The sequence below is a fragment of the Mobula hypostoma genome, chromosome 1 (genome assembly GCF_963921235.1).
Source record: "Mobula hypostoma chromosome 1, sMobHyp1.1, whole genome shotgun sequence".
Taxonomy (NCBI): domain Eukaryota; kingdom Metazoa; phylum Chordata; class Chondrichthyes; order Myliobatiformes; family Myliobatidae; genus Mobula; species Mobula hypostoma.
Genome location: NC_086097.1, coordinates 69,457,328 through 69,477,338, shown reverse-complemented (window position 1 = coordinate 69,477,338; position 20,011 = coordinate 69,457,328). Strand labels below are relative to the sequence as shown.

Genomic DNA, 20,011 nt, shown 5'->3' with positions numbered 1-20,011 from the left:
CCTGTCATTACCATGTCGTGAGCTATCCTGATTAGTACACTTGCTCTTGCTGACTACTGCTTTATTGCACGACTTCTGTTCAAAGTAAATTTATTATCAAAGTACATATATGTCACCATATAAAACCCTGAGATCTGTTTTCTTGTGGGCATAGACACTAAGTCCAAGAAACACAATAAAATCAATGAAAGACTGTACCCACCAGGATGGACAAATAGCCAGGTCACTCATCTATCTTAAGTCTGTACCTTAGGTATGACCACCTTCCTAAAAGTCTCATCTGTGAGGTTCTCAGCTTCCCAGATAGTCCCGAGTACATCGAAATCCATTCCCTTGACCTGGTCTGTAAGAAGCTACAGTTTGGTGTATATCTCACAGATGTGTCATCAGGGAGATCTCTGCCTTCCCACAATTTGCAGGAAGAGTATGGACAAATGGATAAATCTCACAGAGAACACCAGAGAGAACTTCGTATCTCTTGGCTCAGTACTAGCACTTTATATTACACATCCATCTCAATGGACAGATGTATTTTCTTTGCCAATCCATAGCACAGCACTAGTGGCAGCCTCCATTTACTTGTTAAAGACTTGAGGAATGTGAATCCACAAAATTCTGACACAGCGACAAAAGATACAGCAACTGCCTACTGGAAACAAACACTAACATTAAAAGAACTAATTCCCGTCGATAAAAGAACTGTGATGAAAATGCAGTTTGTAGCATCCAAACATTGACAAAATCAACCAGTAACTTGCAAAAATCATTTTGATGAATTCTTAAATATTTTATAAGCATAGATCTGATAGAAAGGCCAGTACAATAGAGTACATAACTGAAAAACAATTGTAAGTTGTAATCTCGAGAGAGTACCATTAAACTTGAAAGGAAAGGGAATGCTTTATGTTAAGAGTTGCTTTCTGAAAGTAGTGACAATTGAGTTGACAGAGAAACTATAGACAAGAAATGAGAGGCTCATTTTGCAAACTCTAAAGCACAACATTCCTTCTAAATCAATGTCAACTGTGCACTTCTGCTTTGTCTCACTATGACAGCGCTATGGAACAAACACTTTTTCAACTTCTCAGGTGAGTGCCAACATGTGTAACAGAGATTTAATACCTCATTTTAGGCAAATTCAAACTAGAAGAGCATGTAACATCTAACAGCTTAATGCTTTTTCTTAATTACATACCAAGAATAATAATCCTTTCTGAAGATGGAATACTTTGAGCTTGTTGCACATTGGTGGTTATATATTGACAATGAGCATAAAACAGCAGGAACTTTTTTTTTTCCATAGCTAGAATTTGATTCAGCTCAAACTTCCATCATTTCACATTAGTCATCAATTCCAGCTGTTCTTTACCTTAAGCAATTATTATTGAAACTGTCAATCTACCTTCAATCCACAGCAGAATGCAGCAAAGACATTTATCTGTACAGTTTGTTGCTTTGCTCCTTTAGCGTGCTTCAAGGACTCGATAAATTGCTCCAGTATCTGTGCCCTTAAGGGAAAAGAAGTTGTCAAAGTTTTAACGCAATTATAGACTGTTACCTGTGGATTATAGAAAAGATAGAACAAACCAAAACCCAATTTTTAAAACAAATGCACAAATGGTGTCTCCAATCTGCTTTTCTATTCTCTCAACATCTGTACACTATTGACAAACACAATCCTACAATACTGCAGAAGGTTATAATATTCACTACAACGCATTTGCCATTAAATGTCGACAGATTCAAAGTTAAAAGACAAAGGACTGACAACTCATTTGCAAACAGGTGTTCAGAAGCAGTATAATTAAAGAAATACTAATGCAAACCAACGGTTTATCAGGAACTACTGAGATTTGATTTGATTTGAGCCCAAACATGCAACACACAGAGCCAAGCCATAAATGCTAGAAATCATCACCTGTGATTAATATCCAGATAAGGGAATATCACTCCAAAAAGTTCCACTGCAGCTCTGACCACTGACAATACTGGAGGAAGAGGAACTGGTATAAGTTCTCCATCTGCTAATCTTTCATAGATCTTAAAAGGATCATGTTCAAGGCTTCCACCTCCCAAAACACCACCCAGCTTTAACTGTTAAAGTAATAAAAGACAATTTTAGTCAAATCTGAAGAACACAACATACATAACTAAATACGTATTTAACTGAAGGATTTGTTTTTACTATTGACAGGATATTGAAAATGCAGCTTATATAGGACTACAGTGCACCAAAGCTGTTACTGTTACAGTTGTTGGATGAACCACAGGTGACGATGAGTCAATGTACTGGAGCAAGATAGGTCACTTTGAGTGGTGCTGCAAAAACAACCTCTCACTCAGCTTTAAGAGCTGATTGTAGATTTCAGGGAGGAGAAGGAGGGTGAATATGCTTCAATATATATTGGGGGAATCAGCAGTGGAAAGAGCTAACACCTTTAAGTTCATGGGCATCAACATATCAGATTACATGGCCTGGATGCAATCACAAAGGAAGTGCGTCACCATTTTTACTCTCTAAGAAGATAAAGGCGGCTCGGCCATCAGCGAACACTAACAGACTTCTGGAGATATACAATGGACAGTATTCTGAGTGACTGCATCATGGTCTGGTATGGCAATTTGAATGCTTAGGAATGCACAAAACGGCAGAGAGCAGTGGACTACTACCTAGTGGCACATCCTTACTCACCAATGGTAGTATTTACAGAAGGTGCCACCTCTAAAAGGTGTCACGTACCCCGTGATGGGAATAAAGAACCAGCAGAGATGGAAAACACTTTGGAGTCCAGTATTGCTATAAACTAGTAATATTTATTAGTAACTACGCAATACAGTAATATAAATGTAGATAAATCAAACAGGTTAGCAATGATTATATATATAAGTATATCAGTAAGTGTGGAAATATATGTATGAAAAACCAAGTTTCCTTAAGTTTAGGGGTAAAAAGATACAGTCTTACGATGATGAGTAAAGTTCAGTTCAGTTCAGTTTGTGGTATTGAGTTGCATAGTGATGGAGAGAGAGAGAGGGAGAGATTTGAGTCTTCCGGTAAGCTGACGCCGTCGATCTTCTCGTTGTCCTTCAAAATCTCCAACTGTGACCACAACAAAGGGGACCGGTTTTCTGTGGTGGAGCTATCACCCAGGCAAGGGTGGACACATGGACAACTCCCCACCAGTCAACCCCTTTCCTTTCCACTGCAAGAGCAACTGATCGATCTGCCTGATCAATCCTCCAAAAACCCACTTTTTCTACGGGCACAACCAAGCTCATTGTGTCCAAAACATGTGACTGAGGTCTATATCATCTGACCTCCTATTTTATCTTCCCATGCTGAGCACCAACTGTCACTCAAATAACTCCTCCTTCCTCTCCGTGTAAAAAATGCAAGCAGGCAAAAGTCCTTGAGAAGTATCAACATGCCGCCGAAAATCATAACATCGAGTGCCCATCAAATAACACCGCCTTCAGTCACCATAGCAACTTACGAGCGGCTCGGTGCCACCTCTCTCTCCAACTCAGCAGAAATCCAAAAGTTACTTCTAGTGCCTTAAAGTGACAGTCCAACAGTTAGACTTCGTCTCTCTCTCTCTTTTTTCAAAAGCACAGTTAATAGGGGTAAGCGAGCACAGTTCACAGGGGTAATTCAGGATCCTGTCACAAATGCAATTTCTATCAAAGATCCCCCTCCATCCTGTTCATGCCATCTTTTCACAGCTAACACTGGGCAGAAGGTACAGAAGCCTGAAGCCCCACAACAACAGGTTCAAGAACAGCAACTTCCCTTCAACCATTTGGTTCTTGAACCAACTACCAAAGCCGTAATCACTACAGTTTAGCAACACTTTGACCACTTATAATTTTTTTTATACTTTATTGTCGCCAAACAATTAATACTAGAACGTACAGTCATCACAGCGATATTTGATTCTGCGCTTCACGCTCCCCAGAGTACAAATCGATAGTAAATATTAAAAATTTAAATCATAAATCATAAATGAAAAATAGAAAAGGGAAAGTAAGGTAGTGCAAAAAAACCAAGAGGCAGGTCCGGATATTTTGAGGGTATGGCCCAGATCTGGGTCAGGATCCATTGAGCAGTCTTATCACAGTTGGAAAGAAGCTGTTCCCAAATCTGACCGTACGAGTCTTCAAGCTCCTGAGTCTTCTCCCGGAGGGAAGAGGGACGAAAAGTCTGTTGGCTGGGTGGGTCGTGTCCTTGATTATCCTGGTAGCACTGTCAACAGCATGCGGTGTAAAGTGAGTCCAAGGACAGAAGATTGGTTTTTGTGATGTGCTGGGCTGTGTTCACGATCTTCTGCAGCTTCTTCCGGTCTTGGACAGGACAACTTCCATAGCAGGTTGTGATGTACCCTAGAAGAATGCTTTCTAGGGTGCATCTATAAATATTAATGAGGGTTTTAGGGGACAGGCCAAATTTCTTTAGCTTTCTCAGGAAGTAAAGGCGCTGGTGGGTCTTCTTGGCAGTGGACTCTGCTTGGTTGGACCAAGTCAGGTCATTTGCGATATTGACCTAAATGCACTACTTTGCACTAAAATGGCATTTTTTCTTCTAATTGTGTTGCCTTATTTTTTAAAAAAAGTGTATACAATTTATGATTAGTTTATAATTCCTTATGAATGCTGCTTATATGATGCTATGTCTGGAATGCAGCTGCATGCAAACTTCTCATTATACCTGTGCATACATGTATTTATGGATGTGAAAATAAGCTCTACTTATTTCTCAAAGGGTATTTCCATTCTACAGAACACTAAATAATTTCTGAATGAGCTTGAAACAAGTTGAATACAAAAATAATGGAAATTAGCTCATACTGGTGAAAAGTAGAAAGTAATATTCCAAAGCGATAATTGCTGGGAGCATTTTTGCTCTCAATTTGCAGTGGAAATTTCAAATCACAGGTAGAATTACAAATTTCACAGACAAGCAGTAGATTAAGCCAGATGTTTAGTTAATACAAGGATGGTACCAAAAAACAGGGTAAAATGGATGGCTTAATTGATAATATCCTCGAAACTGAAGAGCGAAACTGGGCAATTCAATAATTGTCAAAATGGAGTAAGGTTGCTTGAGGAGTGCTGGTATACAAATCATTACAGCAATATAGGTACATACGGTCATAAAATAAGAGATAACATGAAAAAAAATGGCAAATGAGGTAAAGCAAGCTATCAGGAAAGATTCAAGAAATCGTTTCAGCATGTACAGAATTGTTACCTCTCAACAAGAAAATTACATTGGACAGCCCACTATTCTTAACTACACAACTTTAAAACAATCCTTAACTTCATGAAAAACTAACTATCTTTGTAATGACAGATGGTAGGTCAGAAGATTAGATTTACGGAATATAGGAAAAGAGCAGAAAATAGGAAAATTAATAAGGAAAGATAAATCAAACTCTGAGGTCCAACCAACTCAAATTAAATCAATACATAGCAAGATTTTCAACCAATATTTTAAAAAGGAAAGGGAATTAAAGTGCTGGCTTGTCTGGGTGAAAATGAATGTGGAGAAGTAATGACAGAAAACAGCTGAATTAAAGAGGTATTTCAGAATCAGAATCAGGTTTATTATCACTGTCACGTGACGTGAAATTTGTTAACTTAACAGCAGCAGTTCAATGCAATACATAATCTAGCAGAGAGAGAAAAAAATAATAATAAATAAAACACAATAATAAAGTAAATCAATTACCTATATTGTATAGATTTTAAAAAGTGCAAAAACAGAAATACTGTATATTAGAAAAAGTGAGGTAGTGTCCAAAGCATTAATGTCCATTTAGGAATCGGATGGCAGAGGGGAAGAAGCTGTTCCTGAATCACTGAGTGTGTGCCTTCAGGCTTCTCTACCTCCTACCTGATGGTAACAGTGAGAAAAGGGCATGCCCTGGGTGCTGGAGGTCGTTAATAATGGACGCTGCCTTTCTGAGACACTGCTCCCTAAACATTTCCTGGGTACTTTGTAGGCTTGTGCCCAAGATGGAGCTGACCAGATTTACAACCTTCTGCAGCTTCTTTTGGTCCTGTGCAGTAGCCCCTCCATACCAGACAGTGATGCAGCCTGTCAGAATGCTCTCCACGGTACAACTATGCAAGTTTTTGAGTGTATTTGTTGACATGCCAAATCTCTTCAAACTCCTCATAAAGTATAGCCGCTGCCTTGCCTTCTTTATGACTACATAGATATGTTGGGACCAGGTTAGTTCCTCTGACACCAAGGAACTTGAAGCTGCTCATTCTCCCCACTTCTGATCCCTCTGTGAGGACTGGTATGTGCTCCTTCATCTTACCCTTCCTGAAGTCTACAATCGCTCTTTCATCTTACTGACGTTGAGTGCCAGGTTGTTGCTTTGGCACCATTCCACTAGTTGGCATATCTCACTCCTGTATGCTCTCTCGTCACCACCTGAGATTCTACCAACAATGGGTGTATCGTCAGCAAACTTATAGATAGTATTTGAGCTATGCCTAGCTACACAGTCATGTGCATATAGAGAGTAGAGCAGTGGGCTAAGCACACACCCGAGGTGCGCCAGTGTTGATTGTCAGCGAGGAGGAGATGTTATCGCCAATCCACACAAACTGTGGTCTTCGGTTAGGAAGTTGAGGAACGAATTGCAGAGAGAGGTACAGATTTTAAAAGGGTGTTCAGTCTAGAGATACAAGTAACAGCTCAGAAATAATTCTAAATCAGGAAATGGAAGGAAGGACAGAACTTAAGAAAATCACTAACATAAGAGAAGTGTTTACTCAGCAAAATTTTTGCAGCTGCAGGCTGACAAGCTACTGTTGGACTTCATTCAAGGATCTTAAAATTAGTGGTCAAGTAAGTTATTAATGCATTGGTTTCAATATCCCAAAATGTCCTTGATTCGTGAAAGAAAATAGCAACCATATTCAAAAAGGAGGGAAAGAGAACACCTTCTTTAATGCCTTGTTATGTTACAGCAGATCACTTTGTAAAAGATCTTATCAAAAATCTTATGCCTTGTTATGTTACAGCAGATCACTTTGCAAAACATCTTATCAAGTGAAATCAACATGGCTTGGTGAAAGGGAATTCATGGTTGACCAGTCAGTTGAATTCTTTGTAGGAGTGTTATGTAATGTAGATGAAAGGGAACAAGTAGAAATACTATGCTTAAATTTCCAAAAGGCATTTAATAAGATGCCATAAAAGTTATTGCAGAAAATAGAAGGTCATGGTGACAGACTTAACATGTTGACATGATTAGAAAACTGGATGGCAAAATGTGATGAGAAGTATGTGAAAGAGATCAGCAGTGGGACCTCAACCTTCTGCAATTATTTATATGTCTTGAATGAAGCTACTGAAGGCATGATTCCCAAATATAACTTCACAAAAGATTGGTAGGAAAATTAATTGTAAAGTGGTTGCAGGTGACAACATGGGGTATAGATAGTTTGAGAAGGCAAATATCTGACAAACTATTAAAATATGGAAAGATACAGAATTATCCATTTTAGCAGGAGATAAGATAACACATTATCTAAACAGTGATATTGCAGAGCACTGACATAACCAAATGGAATAAAGAGATTATGCTTCAGTTATACATGTCATGCAGAAGACCAGATTTGTTGTACAATGTGGTGGGAAGAGAAGATGGCAGCGCACCTGCATGTGCGCAGCCCTCCGGTGAAAAATGATATCGTATCTGTTAAATAGGGGCCGTGGACAATTCTGATTTGATGGAGAATGGACGTGAAAGCACAGAGGAACATCTGGAGAAATTTCTTAAACGCCCGTTCGCTGCTGTCGTTACTGCGCGGTCGGGAATCTTTCGGAGGGTAGGCCTCAAAATCCCCGGCCTTGCCTGCTTTTGGCGACCGAGAAGGAGGTCAAATCGTTCGGACAGAGATGGCGCTCAGTACTCGGTGTCGGAGAGCTGATCAGAGCTCGAAGTTTCTGGATGACTCAGAGTTGGATTGTGGTCAGCATGGCAGGGAGAGTTTTTCTTCCTTCTCCCGTCTGCGTGAGATGTGGGACATTTGAGAAACTTTGAACTTTACTGTGCTCACGGACTTCTTCACCAAGTTATGGTATTGTGCACTGTTGTAACTATATATTATAATTATGTGGTTTTGTCAGTTTTTTCAGTCTTGGTCTGTCCTGTGTTTTGTGATATCACACCGGAGGAAATAATGTATCATTTCTTAATGCATGCATTACTAAATGACAATAAAAGAGGACTACGTGTCTTCATAATCTAAATGTTGCCATCATTATGTAAGAAAAGATATACATATAAGCACTGAAAGTAGTTGAAAGAAGATTACTAAATTAGTAGCTAGAATAGGTAGGTCACCTTAAGAAGAAAGATAGAACAGATGTGTTCTGTGCTGAATGGAGTTTATAAGGTGAGCAGGGTCTTCAATAAAACCAAGAATTCTGAGGAGGTTTTTAAAAAGTGAACACAGAGTCTCCAAAACATAGGAAGCCACTGTTTTTAAAAAGTCATCTATTTAAGACTGATGGGGTAAATTCATTTACTTTAAGGGTCAGAGACTTTTGCAGCTCTGTTTCCATACTCTTTATGGAAGAGAGTCTTTAAATATTTTTCAAGGTGAAATTGATGTGTATTTGTTAAGGGTTGGGGAAGTTACTGAAAATAGATGGCATCAGGACGTTGAGGCTACAATCAGATCAGCAACGATGTTATTAAGTGGTGGTGCAGGCTTGAGTGGTTCACTCCTGGACCTAATGACAATACATTCCATTAGTGCATGATTAGTAGCTGAGGGTTATAATGAGGCATTCACCAATAAATCAGATACAATTCAGATGAAACTTCATTTGACCAACAATGCTGAGAATGTGGAATACAGACCTCAATCAAGAGCTGAAGTAAGCAACGGATAAAATAGATCAGCATGAAAGACGGAAGTCTGAAGGCTGTGTTAAAGTTTGGATATATAGGAATGGGAAAAGGCTAAGCTGGAAGCAAATAAAACTGATTTCTGTGCTCAAACTTAATTTGTCAGTTTTACATAACATGTGGTTCTCATTATTATGACTATCACATGGTATGAATTAGACCAGTTAAATAATCTGAGGAATATCATAACTTTATTAAGCAACCTACAATCTCACCTTTATTCAGCACTTTTTCCCTCCTCATATTTACCTGAATGCTATCAGGATAATTAAAATATTTGAACTAACTTTTCCAAATACTTTAGTAATTTTAATGCAAGTATTCAGAACATAACTAACACTTTAAGGTTTACATGTTCACAGATACCTGGTCCTCAATGAATCGATGATCAGTTTCCTGTAACCAGGCCCCAAGTAATAGTGCATCATCCTGGTGACAGAGGGATGGAAGCAAGAAAGTAGCAGCAAACATTTGATTATCAGCCAGAGTCAATTCAGCAATCAGCTCTTTCAGAATAGAATTAAAACTTCCTGTAAAAAGAAAGAAATCCTCTTAAGTCAGTTAATTCACTCAATTAGACCAGAAGACATAGGAGCAGAATTAGGCTATTCAGCCCATGGGGGGGGTTTGCTCCCCCATTCCATCATGGCTGATTTATTATCCCTTTCAACTCCATTCTCCTGTCTTCCCCCCATAACCTTTGACATCCTGACTAACCAAGAATCTATCAACCTCCACTTTAAGTATACTCAATGACTTGGCCTCCACAGCCATCCATGGCAATGAATTCCACAGATTCACCACCCTCTTGAGAAATTCCTCCTCATCTCTGTTCTAAGTGGACATCCCTCCATTCTAAGTCTGTAGACTCGAGTCCTGGATTCTCCCACCATCAGAAACATCCTCTCCACATCCATTGTATCTAGGCCTTACAATATTCGATAGGTTTTAATGATACTTCCCCCCCCCCCACCCCCCAATTCTTCTAAACTGCAGGTAGTACAGGCCCAGAGCCATCAAACTCTCCTCATACATTAACCCTTTTATTCTTGGAATCATTCTCATGAACCTCCTCTGGACCCTCTCCAAAGCCAGCACATCTTTTCTTAGACCATCTTCATCATTATGTGCCATGTTGGATTATGTAGGGGATTCCTAGTCTTTTGGCCATGATTGTTCTTGGCAAATTTCTCTATGAAGTGGTTTACCATTGCCTTTTTCCATCAGTGTCTTTACAAGATGGGAAGATGGGTGATCCCAGCCATTATTAATACACTTCAGAGACTGTCTGCCTGACATCATTGGTCGCATAACCAGGCCTTATGATAAGCACCACCTGCTCACTCCAGACACACCAGATTCTGTAATTAGACTGTAGGGCTTCTTGACACACAGGATGGATGAACTGCTGATTCGGAGAATGCAAAACAGTCTGTTTCATGATAAACTTTTTGTAGTGCTCAGACGCAGCAGCCTTGGTCTTGATGCACTCTTGCTCCCCGACCTGAAACAGCTGATGATAAGGTGCTGACCTGCTTTGAATATGGTGTTACTTTTATGGAGGAAGTTTAGTGCCAGCAGACAAATAAGGTTCAAGGGTTATGCCAAGGTAGATTGTGAAGTTAAGAGTCGGTCTTTATTGCAATAATCTTGTCAAAGTGGGATAGAAGCTGTCCTTGAACCTGATGGTGAATGCTCTCAGGCATATACATCCTCTGCCCGTTGGAAGGAGTAGGGAGCGGTTAGAAGAGGATGACTGGAAGAGTTCCTCCAGCGTGTTGTGAGTGTTGCTTTGACCCCAACATCTGCAGAGTATTTTGTGGGGAGAAGAGGATGACTGGAATGGGAGGGATTTTTGATTATGTTGGCTATTTTACTGGGGCAGCAGGAGGTTTACACAGAGCCAATGGAGGGGAGGCTCGTTTTCATAACAGACTGGGCTGTGTTCACAAATCTCAGCAATACGTCATGGACCTGGGCATTTCCGATAAGATGCCTTCTAAGCTTCACTTATAAACACTGGTGAGGATCATTAGGGACATGACAAATTTCCATAGCCTTCTGAGAAAGTTGATGCACTGGTGTGCTTTCTTGGCCATGGCGTCTATGTGATTCAACCAGGTTAAGCTTTCAGTGATAGCTCAAATACTGCTTCTTTAAGCTTTTTCATATTACGATATTAGAGTCTGGATGCAGATTTTTTTTTGCACAAAAATATTTTGAAAGTAACCACCAATTGAGAGTTGCCATTATTACTAAAAGGTATTAAGATCATGAATTAAAAACTTGAAATAATATTGTACTTATTGTATCCTTGGACCATTCTAAAATGTTTTTGAAGTGTTCACCCCAACTGTAATGGAGAAAACTAGCAAGTTTTCACTGAAAGCAGTAAATTAATCTATTTTGAGGGTCAACAAATAATTGTACCACTGAGGAAGCCAATTCCTATGAGAACAAAACAGCAGGTGTGAGAAATATAAAGTAAAAGTACAAAATATTGTAAACACACACCAGATTAGACAGTGAACACTTCATATTGAAGACTCTTCATAACTGGTAAAGAAAGAAAACAAACTAGGTATAAGCTATAAAAAAAGGTGAGTGGAGGTATGAGGAGGACAAAAGGGAATATCTGTGGTAGGGAGAGGCCAGGGTTACCATGGAGATAAATTGTATAGGTCCTCCCAACTAAATGGAATTATTTGCAATTAAAATGACCAATGAATTTAGATAACATGACTCAAAAACATGCCCAGCTGGGGCAATGGAAAGAGAAAACAAAACTTCTTCATTATCACACATAGAAGAAATGGTCAATGCTGACTCAACACATATGCTCCACAAAGCAGTCGCTCAATCTGCATTTGGTTTCTTCACTTGCAGGGGAGACCACACTGCAAATGCAGTACACCTTCAGTTTTTTTCTGTCTATTGTACTATTGCTTGAGGTAGAAAGGATTGTTTCGGTCACTGGATGGTGGGAAGGGAAGAGGTAAAAAAAAAAATTGCTATATCTCCTCTTCCTCAGAAGCCACTTTGACAAAACTGTCTATGGCCTCCAGCACCATTATAATGAAGCACTAAGCAACCTTGACAAATAAAAAAACAAGAGAAAATCCGCAGATGCTGGAAATCCAAAGCAACACACATAAAATGCTGGAGGAACTCAGCAGGTCAGGCAGCATTTATGAAAAAGAGTAAACAGTTGACATTTTGGGTCGAGACCCTTGTTCAGGACTGATGAATAACACCTAGTCATCTGTCTGCTCATTTTACAACCTTACGTGACAATTGTGACGAAAGAGCGTTACAAAGAGTACACATAGATTAAGATGTTAACTGTCCTGTGCTGGCACCTGTGGGATCAACAGTTGATCTGCCACCCGTCTTCAGGAGAAAGAGAGATAAGGAAGACAATGGAGCAGCATTTGGAAATGTTAATGAAGGGACTGGAGAGTTTAACGGAAGGAGACACGGTCTGAGAGCTGTCAAGATCGGCTCCTTTTTGAACCCTGAACTGTTTGAAGTGTGATGGACAGGCGATACCCCAGCAGGGGGATAAAAAGGGACAGGTTCGCTAAGGCAGGACACACACGACACCACGAGGTAACGAGACCCTGGAAGCGGTGCGCCTCCCACAAGTCGGTGGGAGTTTTGGAGGGCTGGTCGCAGGACCAAGCCATAGACGCACAGGGTGGAAAGGTACGATCAGCGGGAACCTGGAGTGTGTCCGCCCTTGCCTGGGTGCCAGGTTCACTGCAGAGGAACGATCGTATCTGATCGGAGGGATCACAGTCGGTAACCTCAGAAGACATTACAAAGGGCTCGCCCGAAAGCTGACTGTGAGGAATATCAAAGGTCTGTTTGGAATCTGACTTTGAATATTCACTCGCTCTCTCTCTCTCTCTCTCTCTCCCTCCCACCCGCACGGCAGTGATTACTGTGAACTGAACTGAACTTTGCGTCACTTTGAAACTGGTCATTTACCCCTAGACGACGAGAGAGCTTGATTGATCCTATTATCCTAGTTCTGTGTACATGTGTGTTTATCATTGCTGAACTGTTGTATTTATTATCCTTTTGATTAGAGTACTGTGTTGCTTATTTCTTTAATAAAACTTTCTTAGTTCCAGTAATCCTGACTCCAACTGAGTGATCCATTTCTGCTGGTTTGATAACCCAGTTACGAGGTACGTAACATAAGTGGGGGCTCATCCGGGATTTTGAACGCTAAATTTGGGACGGAGTAAATTGATTGGGTTAAAATTCCCGAAAGAAAGAAAAGGCAAACAGCAGAAATGGAGATTGAGGAATTTCTAAAGGTGCCGACCTTGGAGGCATTAGAGGATGCCAGGAAAGCGGAATTGGCAGCTGTGGCCAAACAGTTGAATCTTGTTAAGGGGAAGTCGACAATGAGGAGAGAGGAGATACACAGAGCTATCGTAGAGCACTATGTATCTAAAGGTGTGTTTCCCCAAGGGGAGCTGGAGGTGATATCTATTGGAAAACCTGCTGGAGACGCAGTACAGGTGCAGCTTGAAAAACTGAGACTCGAGCACGAGTTCCGGGTACGGCAGCTAGAACACGAAGAGAAAGAGAAACAGTTAGAAAGGCAGTAGAAAGAGAAACAGTTAGAACGGCAAGAGAGAGAGAGGCAGTTGGAGCGAGAAGAGAGGAATAAACAGTTGGAGCGAGAAGAGAAACAGAGGGAAAGGGAATTTGAGCTGGAGAAGTTAAAGATGATGGCAGCACAGGGGCCCATGCCGAACCAAGGTGGAGGGTTCAGGGCGACCCAGGAGGTTAGGCTGGTTCCCCCATTTGACGATACCGACGTGGATCGGTACTTTCTCCATTTCGAAAAAGTTGCTACAAGTCAGGACTGGCTGAGGGATAAGTGGGCTGTTTTGCTTTAGAGTGTACTTAAAGGAAAAGCCCAACAAGCTTACTCAGCTTTGTCCGCGGAAGATGCCCAGAGGTATGAGGTGGTGAAAGAGGCCACCCTCAGGATTTATGAGTTGGTCCCGGAGGCATACCGGCAGAGGTTCCGGAATGCGAGGAAGCAGTGGGACCGCACGTACTTAGAGTTTGCCCGTGAGATGCAGACATATTGTGAGTGTTGGTGCACCTCGAAGGGGGTGGATGGGGATTATGACAGACTGCTACAGCTGATCCTGATTGAGCAGTTTAAAGGTTGTGTCCCTGAAGGTATGAGACCCTACCTAGATGAGAAAGAGGCAGCCACGTTAGCCGCAACTGCTAAATTAGTGGATGAGTACGCATTGACGCATAAAATGAAGTTTGCCCCGAGTAAAGGCTACCTGAAGGGTAGTCAGGACGGCGGGGAGAGTCCGCCAGAAAAGTCAGAAAATAAGCCGTGGACAAGTGAGAAGGATAAGGTAGACCGGAAGCAGTCTGGTAGGAAGTCTCCTGGGGTCGTCTGTTATAATTGTGGGAAAGTCGGACACTTTGCGTCTAGGTGCTTTGTCCCAAAGAAGGAGACGGGAAAAGGAAAAACGGCGATTTTGACTGGCTGTATCGAGCTGGTAAACGAACCGCTAGGAGAGGAAAGGTCTGCCAAAGTTCAGGAAGGGCGCAAGAGGTTTATCTCGGCTGGGTTGGTGTCGGTGAAGGAGGGGTTAAACCCAGTTCCAGTAAAGATCTGGAGAGACACGGGAGCGTGTCAGTCATTGATATTGAAGAGTGTATTAGAGTTTAGCTCAGAGACCCAGACTGGGGAGATCAGGGTCAAAGGTATTGGGGAAGGGACAGAGGTAGTCCCTTTGCACCAGATACACCTGCAAAGCAACTTGACCTCTGGACTAGTCACGATCGGGGTGAGGTCCGAATTACCGATGAAAGGCGTGGAAGTCGTACTCGGTAATGACCTCGTGGGGGGGGATTGTGTTCCCAGCCGTGAGTTTGACAAGTCAGCCTGCCAGCATTGAGGCCCCGCCCAGGGACTCGCAGGTTTATCCCGTTTGCGCAGATGTCAAGGAAGGCTGCAGAGGCTGATATAAAGTTAGCTGAGACGTTTCTGCCAGCCTTGTACGAAGAGGGGGTAGAAAGTGAAAAGAAGGAGCGTAATGAAACAGGAGGAAGTGGGGAAATTAAGGGAGATTTATCATTAGAAAAGAAGGACTTTATACAGGCACAGGAGCGAGACGAGGAAACAGCTCACTGTGAAACAGAGTTAGGAAGAGAGCCAGTAGGCTATGGTGTTAAGGGAGAGGTGCTAAGGAAGGAAGGGAGACCAAGTACCGCAGATGAGGAATGGGGGACGGTGCCAAAAATCTCTGGGGATGAGATTTTTAACCTGGCCCACAAGGTACCCCTCGGTGGACATTTTGAGGTGCTGAAGGAAACAGTCGGCCGAATCATGAAAGAAGTTTACTGGCTGCCCAGGAGGAAGGATGTTATTGATTATGGCAGACGCGAACTGAGACAGTCACAGGCTTTTAACACCTAGTCGGTGTTAGCGCGGAAATCAATGAAGCTAGGGTCCCCCGATAAGAAAAAAAAACCATTTTGAAAAGATGAGTATGGTATCGACCAGATGGGAGAAGGCTATTGTTTTGGCCAGCTCTACTGATAAGGTCTCTCCCTTAATCCCCGAACAAAGCGACTCTTTAGGAGAATTAATTAAACGGCTCGCACACGTGTGTTTGATTGAAAGAACTGGGACGTTGGGTGGTGTTTGTCACGCTAGGTCAGCCTAGTGAACAACATCCCTATAGAATGAGTAATTCAGTGACTAAAGGGCTAACGAACACAGAAGTGTATATTGGCGATGTAATATGGCTGTCTGAAGCCAGCTTGATAGTGAACCTTGAAAAAAATGAGTTCGGCCACACGAAGGTCACTTATCTGGGAATTGTGGTAACACAGGGGCAGCTGGCAGCGATGCAAGCTAAGGTGCGGGCTATCTCTGACATCCCAACCCCGACAGACAAAAGGGCGCTCAGAAGGCTCTTGGAGATGGTGGGGTACTGTAGGAAGTTTTGCAATAACTTTGCAGGTACTACCCCTCCCCCTCCTACTAAGCCCTTGCGAAAGAAAACTAAGTCGGGATGGGACGACCCTTGTTACCGTGGTCCGGGACGAAACCCAGTGAGAGGTTACACTGATCACAATTCATCAGTGTTTTCGGCCACTATGAAGTGGCTAAGTTGGAGCCTGGTTTAAGGGATTATTAAAAATTACGCATATAAAAGGAACGGAAAATGTGATTGCTGACTATCTGTCAAGGTGTTGACAACTTAAAATTCTCTGTATTAGCCAAATAGCTGATGAAGATGTATATTTGTGTGTATCAAATAATGTATTCATGCTTGTAATTTTTACCCCGGTAAAAATCCTTAAAGGTGAGCGGTGTGACGAAAGAGGGTTACAAAGGGTATACATAGATTAAGATGTTAACTGTCCTGTGCTGGCACCAGTGGGATCAACAGTTGATCTGCCACCTGTCTTCAGGAGAAAGAGAGATAAGGAAGACAATGGAGCAGCATTTGGAAATGTTAATGAAGAGACTGGAGAGTTTAACGGAAGGAGACACGGTCTGAGAGCTGTCAAGATCGGCTCCTTTTTGAACCCTGAACTGTTTGAAGTGTGATGGACAGGCGATACCCCAGCAGGGGGATAAAAAGGGACAGGTTCGCTAAGGCAGGCCACACACAACACCACGAGGTAACGAGACCCTGGAAGCGGTGCGCCTCCCACAAGTCGGTGGGAGTTTTGGAGGGCTGGTCGCAGGACCAAGCCATAGACGCACAGGGTGGAAAGGTACGATCGGCGGGAACCTGGTGTGTGTCCGCCCTTGCCTGGGTGCCAGGTTCACTGCAGAGGAACGATCGTATCTGAAACGGAGGGGTCACAGTCGGTGACCTCAGAAGACATTACAAAGGGCTCGCCCGAAAGCTGACTGTGAGGAATATCGAAGGTCTGTTTGGAATCCGATTTTGAATGTTCATTCATTCTCTCTCTCTCTCTCTCTCACCCACCCGCACGGCAGTGATTACTGTGAACTGAACTGAACTTTGCGTCACTTTGAAACTGGTCATTTACCCCTAGACGACAATAGAGCTTGATTGATCCTATTATCCTAGTTCTGTGTATATGTGTGTTTATCATTGCTGAACTGTTGTATTTATTATCCTTTTGATTAGAGTACTGTGTTGCTTGTTTCTTTAATAAAACTTTCTTAGTTCCAGTAATCCAGACTCCAACTGAGTGATCCATTTCTGCTGGTTTGGTAACCCAGTTACGGGGTACGTAACACAATGGCTGAGCTTTTAACTCTCTATTAGCACAGCCTCCTTGACCTTTATTTGCAGCATCTAACATTTCTTGGTCTTGGTCTTCATCGTCACCTACTAATTGCCCCAGAAACTCATTTGACCGTTTATTGTACAGAAGACCTAAATACTAAATATCAGTATTCACATAGTTTGTCTAGATTCAAGATTAGGACTCCAAATGTGGCCATAAGGTGCTAAATTGGTAATTATGAGAAGGGGTCAAAATATGTCTAACTCTTTAGTTCTGAAATCAGTGCAAGAATAATTTGTGTTATCAAGATGTTTCTGGATTGAATTTATGACTTATTTTTCTTCAGCAGGTGTTTAGGTAGCAGTTTTTGGTAGAAAACAAAATATAATGCAAAACGATCACCTGCAATTTGTTTTGACTAACGTCTAAAATGGCTGAAGTGGTAAAACTGACAGGAAATGAACCTTGGTTTACATAAAACAACTTGAAGGACTGCAAAATATTTAGTTGGAAAGCAACTGAAAGAATTTTCTGCTATCAGTACAAATTTATCAGTAGATTTTGTAAGAAAATTACAATTGAAATCATGATCAACAAGGGTAGCAATGGCAAATAAAAAGTTCCACTTGTGTCTAATTACTCAATTATTAAAACACAGGCAATATCTGAACCTGAAAGATAGCAACAAAATCACAACAAATGCTCTCATTAGCAACCCATTAGTCTAAAGATAGCATTGGTTTTGTTAGCCTGCCATTCTATCATGTGTTTCTTGTCATAATTAGCTAATAATTTATTTCCTATCCCAACAGTCATTTGCAAATTTGGTAATTAAAACATTAAGCATGCAATTGACAAGATACCAGACACATTCAATAAACGTGCACCTTAAATTTATAAGTAATTGTTCCCGTGCTTCTGGCACAATATGTTTAGAGAATCATAATTTCTTCAAGTCCAACACAATGTTTAGTGCGTCAGCAGTAAGATTAAAAAAAACGCAAAAGCAAATTATAAATACCCATCGCTGTTCCTGGATCACAAAAGGTACAAGTAAATGTATGTAGGGGTTTGCAAAATGCGTAAAACAAATCAGACCCTGTAATCATCAACAGAGCGACACTACACGAACGTAGTCTCACATTTATAAATCTAATTACTCTTCAAAATAAGTGATCACCTTCGAACACAAAACATGATGCCCTGATTTCCACATCAGTGATACTCTTGATAAGCTTTAGTTTTCCCAAAGCTGAGCTCTGGAATGGCAGCAAAGAGGAAATTCGTTATTTTAGCCAGAAGGTCATTGAAATAATTTTTTTGTGTAGGTTTGAAAAATAATTAGCCACTACTGATTTCCTCTTTTACTGATATTCCATTTTGATGATTTAGTATTTGGCCTATCGTCTCAAAAAAATAATAAAATTTTGTGGCATTTTTCTAAATTCAAACTCCACTGTGTCTTGTCCTCCAATAGTCATCAACTAAATCTATGAAAATAATAATAAATCTGTTCAAATATAGTAAGGAGTGCCAAACTACATTGATGGTTTCTTTTCGCAGAACAAATTATTTTCAAACAATCAACAAGACACACAGCTTAAATTCCTGAATTTATTTTTGAGCTTCAGATGAACACATTTTTCTGGTGTCACTAGTACGGGGAAATGTTGCAAATTCCTCTGATTTCTGTCCGTTTCTTAGCCTGTGTTGATTAATCATTGAACTTTGTCATTAAAACATAAAAATCAAGAGCATGCACAGGTCTGTTATCACCTGGAAATTCCTCCACCTTTCAATGAGATCATAGGTGATGGAATTTTGATCTCAACACTATTTCATGCTCTCTCTGCATGCTTCTGTGTATTTAGATGTCCATTATTCTTCGGCTTGAACAGATCCTGTGCAGCTTTCTCAGTGAGAAGATTCCAACTAAAAGAAATTTCTCCTTACCACCATCACTGCAGCCACCTCCATTAAGACTCTAAGCTCCGGGGACTTCTGTCCACTTAGTATGCCTCATACTTTTTTCTTCTTGTGATAGTAATGTTTCTCCCTTTCTAATGTCCCTTGAATATACAGTGCCTCTAAAAAGTATTCACCCTCTTGAAAGTTTTCATGTTTTATTGTTTTACAACATTGAATCTCAGTGGATTTAATTTGGCTTTTTTGATGCTGATCGATAGAAAAAGACTCATTTCTGTCAAAGTGAAAACAGATCTCTACAAAGTGATCTAAATTAACTATAAATATAAAACTCAGAATACAGGTGCCCCCATTTTTCAAACGTTTGCTTTATGACACCTCGCTGTTACAAAAGACCTACATTAGTTACCTGTTTTTGCTAACAGGTGTTTTCGCTGTTACAAAAAAAGGCAGGGTGCGCCCCGAGCAGCTAAGCTCCTCCCCCGGAACTGCATTCTAGGCAGCATTGTTTAAACACGTGCCTGTGAGCATCTGTGCTTTATGTTGATTTATTTTGAGCACCCATTAGCAAAATGAGTTCCAAGGTATTGGAAAAGCCTAAAAGAGCTCGTAAGACTAGACATAATTAAGTGTTTCGATCATGGTGAACGAAGCAAGGACAAAGTGAGTTTGGATTGTGGAAGTTGATGAAGATGATGTTGAAGAGGTTTTGGCATCCCATGACCAAGAACTGATAAGTGAAGAGCTGATGCAATTGGAAGAGGAAAGGATAACAATCGAAGCAGAATGCAGTAGTGAACGGACCGAAAGTGAAGTCATCCAGGAACTGAACGTGAAGCAACTGCGTGAGGTTTTCACTGCAATTGACAACGCTGCAATGA

General features: G+C 41.1%; 1 protein-coding gene across 5 annotated transcripts in view; it reads right to left on the bottom strand.

The window, feature by feature from the left end:
- The window catches only part of heatr5a (HEAT repeat containing 5a), a 140,949-nt gene that overhangs the window by 70,073 nt on the left and 50,865 nt on the right, over nucleotides 1-20,011 (bottom strand). For all 5 annotated transcript variants that reach the window (XM_063050362.1, XM_063050382.1, XM_063050353.1 and 2 more), the window contains exons 15-17: nucleotides 9,303-9,466; nucleotides 1,919-2,094; nucleotides 1,403-1,508 (exon numbers count right to left, since the gene is read on the bottom strand). In XM_063050362.1, the coding sequence (XP_062906432.1) occupies nucleotides 1,403-1,508; nucleotides 1,919-2,094; nucleotides 9,303-9,466 (446 nt within the window). The remainder of the gene's footprint in view (nucleotides 1-1,402; nucleotides 1,509-1,918; nucleotides 2,095-9,302; nucleotides 9,467-20,011) is intronic.